The sequence below is a fragment of the Anarrhichthys ocellatus genome, unplaced genomic scaffold, assembly GCF_004355925.1.
Source record: "Anarrhichthys ocellatus isolate YVR2014 unplaced genomic scaffold, GSC_Weel_1.0 scaffold24, whole genome shotgun sequence".
NCBI lineage: Eukaryota > Metazoa > Chordata > Actinopteri > Perciformes > Anarhichadidae > Anarrhichthys > Anarrhichthys ocellatus.
The window spans coordinates 5,771,806-5,778,103 of NW_022280054.1; the positions used below are offsets into that span (position 1 = coordinate 5,771,806).

The 6,298-nt window shown below is 43.2% G+C and overlaps 1 protein-coding gene across 3 annotated transcripts in view; it reads right to left on the reverse strand.

Moving 5' to 3' along the window:
- The window catches only part of hip1 (huntingtin interacting protein 1), a 44,646-nt gene that overhangs the window by 19,964 nt on the left and 18,384 nt on the right, over positions 1 to 6,298 (reverse strand). For all 3 annotated transcript variants that reach the window (XM_031860560.1, XM_031860558.1, XM_031860561.1), the window contains 5 exons: positions 5,468 to 5,610; positions 5,197 to 5,253; positions 3,767 to 3,847; positions 1,763 to 1,839; positions 644 to 705 (listed from right to left, as the gene is read on the reverse strand). In XM_031860560.1, coding sequence (XP_031716420.1) covers positions 644 to 705; positions 1,763 to 1,839; positions 3,767 to 3,847; positions 5,197 to 5,253; positions 5,468 to 5,610 — 420 coding nt within the window. The remainder of the gene's footprint in view (positions 1 to 643; positions 706 to 1,762; positions 1,840 to 3,766; positions 3,848 to 5,196; positions 5,254 to 5,467; positions 5,611 to 6,298) is intronic.

Here is a 6,298-nt window from a genome sequence, read left to right on the forward strand (position 1 = left end):
ACATACACACACTCTCACACACACACACACACACACACACACACACACACACACACACACACACCAGGCCTGGCCTCTTAACCCCTGGATGACGTGAGGCCTTTAAAATATACCAGACCGAAAGAGGAATCTGACGAGGGCTTTGAGATCCGGGTGTGAGGTGACACTCATGTGTTTTTGTGTATATCTAGTAGAATATCAGATCACAGCAAACACGTAGAATATATAAGTCATAAGTTAAAAAGTTTGTCCTGAATATGAATAGAGATTTGGTTTCTCTATCAGACAAAGAAACAATAATTTAATTTCTTTCTGTTCATCTATGAATGGCAGAAAACAGCTTTCCTAGCATTTCCTCTTGGTCACATCCCATCCCGTCTATTTTGAGTCCCGTCCATACTTTAGGAGACTTTAACCCAGGATGACTCACCCAGACAACAGCACGGCCACCATCCGGTATCTAACCACTAACAGCCGTCAGAGCGTCTATTCCTGTGCACCATTACGTACAGTACACCTATCGGTCAGACTGCGTCTTCCTGTCTGTCAGTGTATCATCAACCTGTGCGTTCCACATCATAATCTGGCTCAGATAAGCACAGCTGGTAGCACAGGGCAGCACAGTCGGACCAGAATAGCTTACCGCCCAGGAAGAGGTTGAGCTCACACTCCAGGTAGTCAAACATCTCCACTGTCAGCTGGAAGCTAAAGGAGGGGAGACACAGAAAGAGGGACGAACACTTTTACATGATTTCTGCAAACACACACGTTTCATATTCCTGTTTGCAACCAGAAATCTGTTCGTATATGCAGAAAAACCTGCTAAAATCATGCAATAGACTCCTATCATCAGTGCACGAAGATCTTTGGATTAGACCAATAGGAAGAGATGCAAACAAAAAAGAGACAGGACAAAAGTAAAATGATATGGCTCGGGCCTCATATCATATTCGTACATTATTAAATAATAATAACTGCCCAATTTGATTTTATTCATTATATATTCACTTCCATGCGTGTCCCAGCATCGGGCCGGAAATAATTTCCTTCCTGCATTCTGAGAGTCTGAGTCACGGTCAAAGCTGGGGTAAAATACCCGACCTGGGAATAAATCTACACAAAACTTTTACCTCTTAAGGCCTCAAACTCTTGGTTGAACCGCTCACATCTCATTACAGCCGTAACCTCTGATGAGCAGTTTCTGGTGGACATTATCTCATATTAAAGCGGGTCACGGTAGTCAGCAGATAATTGTAGCGGCCCGAGAGCTAAACTGCTTGGAGGGAGACAAAATAAAATGCCACGAATGAAAACAATTGAATGAAATCTTTCCTCTCCACTTCTTACTCCATCTCCTTCTTCTAGGCCTCGTGATTTCACGACAGTGTGAAGAATAAGCGTTGATGAAAGAATGAAATGAAATTATGACTCTCAAATGAATTAAAATTCAAAACTTTGTTCGCCATTTGAATCTCTAAACAGCTTTTTCTACCGACTTGTGCTAAACAACACCTCTAAAATGATCCCCGTGAGTAAGTTCTTGTGGCTCTGGTGCATTGTGATTAATGAATTCATCCGTTTTAATTTAATTTCACACTTTGTTCAACACAGTTTGAGACGTAACACTGAAGCTCGTTAATATCTGGATCCTGGGGCCTGGCCGGCAAGAAGCACATCAACATAAGAATAATATAATATATATATATATACATATATATATATATAATAAGAACACGCGAAGCTGCAGCAGCGACACACTCACAAGTTGTTCACGTCGTTCTCTCCCGCCTCGTCCAGCTGTCGGTTTGACATCTGCAGGTTTCCAGGGAACCGAGGGTTCTGAAAGAGAGGTCAACAGTCGGAGGTTCAGCCGACTCCTTAGAAACAAGCCTGTCACTTCAGCCGCTAAATGTTCCACTATGTTCATCAGTTAGTGTGCAGGTAGAGTAAAGTGGGTTTCTAAGATGAGATGAGATTGGCAAGAATGAAACGAAACATTAAATTTGTGGGCCAGAAAAACAAAACAATGAGCTGAAAAAAGCTGAAAATTCTCTGTTCATTCGTCACTATGAGCGACCCACAGATATAATCACATGATCCATTATTATTATTGTGAAATATTGATTAGAGCAGCATTAAAGGGTAACTTTGGTATTTTTCAACCTGGACCCTTTTTTCTTCCATGTTTTTGTGTCGGACTGACTAATGCTTGTTTTTGCCACTGAGAGGTTCAGATTGCTATTTTAAGTGTCTGACAACATTATGGAAACAGAGATATTAAACGGTTTTCCTTTACCTCCTGTTTGCCTGAAGACAACGGTGGAAATGTGAGATTTGAAGAGACGAGTGCCACGGGACACCGGTGCTGTCGACAGTTTGAGTCGGTTGGAGGACAGAAAGCTTAGCTGGGTGTTTTCTAAAAGATTTTCCAAAGTCACGGCTGAATATTTAGCTGATTTCGACAATGTGCGAGACTTCAGAAGGAGACTTCCGTCAGACAGACGGGATCAAGCGAAAGGTAAAGAAAAGCGTTTTATTTCTCTGTTTCCATAATGCTGTCAGACAGTCATAATAATCTGAAAGCAAAAACAAGGACTTTTAATGGCAGTACGATGATGGTGAGCAGTCGCCCAGAGCGGCTACATTACAGCGTGTTTGGTGGCTGCAGCGTTCACCTTCAATACTGGACCAATTTAAAAAATGAGTCACTTGAAAAACAAGGTGAAGTTACCGGTTAAGTAAAGGATCTGAATACTTCCTTCAGCACTGCCGCTTGCCAAGCTTTTGAATCCCTCAGGTTAATGTATTGTTTGTACTTTGAACTGCTCCCGTGCTTTCTTTGATTCTGTCTCAGTAGTCGGAAGCCAATCAAAACAAAACCCTCGCTCTGAATCGAACATACCGTAACGCTGGATTTACGTAAAAACTGCAGCACTGAACTGTTCTCGTTTCTCTGCTGCCGAAATGATATGAAGCATAAAGGTGGACAGGTGTGCGGACTCCCAAGAGATGAAACGAAGACAAAAAAAAGATCCACTGTTGTCAGGTTACAGCTACGCTTTGCATATCACCTCATTCTGTTAATTATGCAATTAATCAGAAATCAATGCTCAAATAAGTTAGGTCACAATATTTCTTTAGAAATACGCACGTACGATAGTGATAGTCGAGCAAGTAAAAATGAGTAAAAAAAGCTATTCTTGTTAGTTCACCAGCCCCTTGCTTTGATAAGGTTTATATGAGACTGTGTTTACGGGAGCTGATTGTTGATTAATTGACCTTTATCTAGAGTGTGAGATGACAATTTGCATTTCCTTCTCTGGGAGCTCAGCGGCGATTCTAGACGTTGCATGCAAGCATATATATCAACCTGCCTGCTGATGTACAAGCAACTAATTTAGCAAAAACAGGGTATAGAGAGTTTACATTAAAGCAAATCAAAGGTTTTATCTGCCAACGTGTCACGTTACTCCTTTGATTCTGATGTTAAGATTTGGCAGACTGCCCTCTAAAACCACTTTCTTTGTGTAAGAATTTCATCTTCCTGCGATAGCATCAACACTACCCCTCGGTCCCTGTACCGCTCTGCTGTCTCATAAAAAGGCGACATTACAGATCCCTGAGAGGCCATTAGTGTGAAAGCCAGAATTTTCTGTGAAGCCGGCCTCCTGCAGAGACGCGCTGGCACTAAAAACAGAGTCTGAGACAAAGATAATGAGTGACGAGGGAGACCGGAGCTGGATTTTTATAGGCCAGGCCAACTCACTTTGATGTGGAACTCCATTTTGGTGATGAGCAGTTTGAGGTAGATGCTGCACAGCTTCCCATAGCCTTCACTCAGGTGACCCTGGGGGGAGAGAGAGAGAGAGAGAGAGAGTGGGGGAGGAAGAGGGACATTAGGAGAAAGTGGAAAATATTATTTTCTCCTCCTGGAGGACTTGGTTAAAGAAAGAAGCAAATCATTTGGTGTTTTGAGGAAATTCGTAGCGGCACTTTGGCTGAAGGCAGCATACAATAAACATGAAAGAACCATTTCATTTTCGAGCTGCAGGGCTGAATCACCTCACAGCAGCCTAAATATTCTCTCCTCCCGCTGCACAGATCCAGAATCTTTACGTTCACTCTGTGTGAAAAATGTCCCCGGACCTCAAAGTGTGGACAAAGTTGAATAAGAGTAGTTTTGTGGCCAATTGCTTCTCGCTTCCTTTTTCCCTTGAGCCTGGGAGTACGGGTGGTGATGACACAACAGGAAAGAGAGGTCACAACCCCCGGTCACAGGGACCAAACGTCCTGTATCCTCCTGCACAGTGATTTCAGCGAAAACTGAGCCGTTAAAAAAAACCATCCAGGAATACAGAGACGACCTGCAGACCGCAAGACTGGTCGGACTTAGCGGCTTTATGGAGTGCAGTCTGTGCAGGATTGCACAATAAACCTCATCAGAGGTTGTCTGCGTCACTAGAAACGTGTGCTCAGTAAGATCAATGCAAACGTTATCGCCACTGACACTTTTAATCTACACAGAAACCGCGTTGAGTTTCTAGCTCTGGCAGCGGAGAGCAGGGCTTCCCCCACAGAGAAGCCGGTAGTGACGGTTAGTCACAACATGGAGCTGGAAGGCACTTTGTTGTGAGCACCGACAGTCACACTTGGCATGTTTTTACATGACTTTGTCCGTCACATGCCACAATGTGTGTCACTCCGACAGCAGCAGGCGGACTAGTAACAAACCGTGTAATCTGATGACCCGATGATGTAAGAAGGAGAGTTGTTGGCTGTACTCTAATGATGCTAATAAACAAAATACAAGCTTCTGTTATTAGAATTCTCCTCATTCATAAGGGTAAATAAACACAAACGGCTGCTGCATGTTGCACTTATGGCCACACTCCTATCATGCTTTCAGAAAAGGATTTTTCCAGGACAGGCAAGTTGTTGTTTTAGCCGTCGCCAAACTACAGGAGCTGGTTCAGTAATACACAATGATGTGCTTCAGGAAAACCATGTGATCTTATTATTACTATTAATGTGGAGCGAAAATCTTTTTTATGCTTCGACATCCTTTGAAAACACCAACTCAGTCTCAATACAGAGTCACTGGTAGAGAAGATCCACTTTGGCACACGGTCCTTCTCCTTGTGACTGCATGCTGTGATGTGACCGCAGTAATACAATAATCTCTGTGTCCTTCCTTACCCACATCCTGCTCATATCAGTTAAGTCAGCCTTGTTCCTCATGGAGTCCTTTATCACCTGGGGGGACAGCGGCGGAGACAGCGAGAGAGAGGAGGGGGAACAGAGTTAATAAAACAGGACTCACCGGGTATAATTAACAAAATGAAGGAGGCGTGTGACAAAAAAACAGAAGAATGAATCATCAGTCAACTGTCACAGAACACAAGACACAGAGAAGAGATCCGTTTTAGAATATGTGAGAAATGTTGACGGTGTTGTCCTCTTTACGTACGTTTGGATGGCCGTCTCGCAGCAGCTTGTGGAAGACGTGGCAGAACTTCCAGCAGAGCACCGCGTTGCTGGAGAGAGGAAGCCGGTTGACCGCCGCCCAGAAAGTGTGGGCGCCTTTCTCATGATGGGTCCCCAAGATGCAGGGTGACGGGGGCCGGTCAAGGATCACTGGGCTGTTATAGTGCAATGACATTTTCTGTGTGGCATTAGTCTGGTCTCCGGACCAATGCTGCATTAGAGCATCTTGTGAAAACCCATGTTTTAACGATCAGATGAAACTGATTTTTATTGGACTTTTATGGACAAAAGTAGATGTTTCTTTTGATGCAAGAAGACACTGACTATCACTAAGTCTGTTTTACAATGTAGACAGATCAGACAATGTTTTGGGTAATTGAAGATAAAAGATAAAAAACACAAACAAGCTACTGCTGATGTGTAATAGTCTGTACTCCTAAGTAAAAATAGTTTGCACTGCAGATGGTATTTTGAAAAGCCAAATTGCATGTTTATCTAATATTCAAAACAAACACAAATCATTTCTCCAATCTTCTTTTGGAAAAGTTGAAAACCAAAAATAATGAGCCCTCGATATTTTTAATTTCGTTCTTCCTCTTCCTCTTCCTGGGACTCTGCCGCTTTGCATTTTGTTTCACACATGACTAAAGTAGCTCTGCGGCAGAGACAATGGCACGATGGGGTGACACTAAGTTTGTTGTTTTGATCTTGCACTAACGTAACCCTGCAGCCTCGGAGGAACAGGACAAACACACTTCTTCTTCTTCTCCTCACACACACACGCACACACACACACACACACACACACACACAC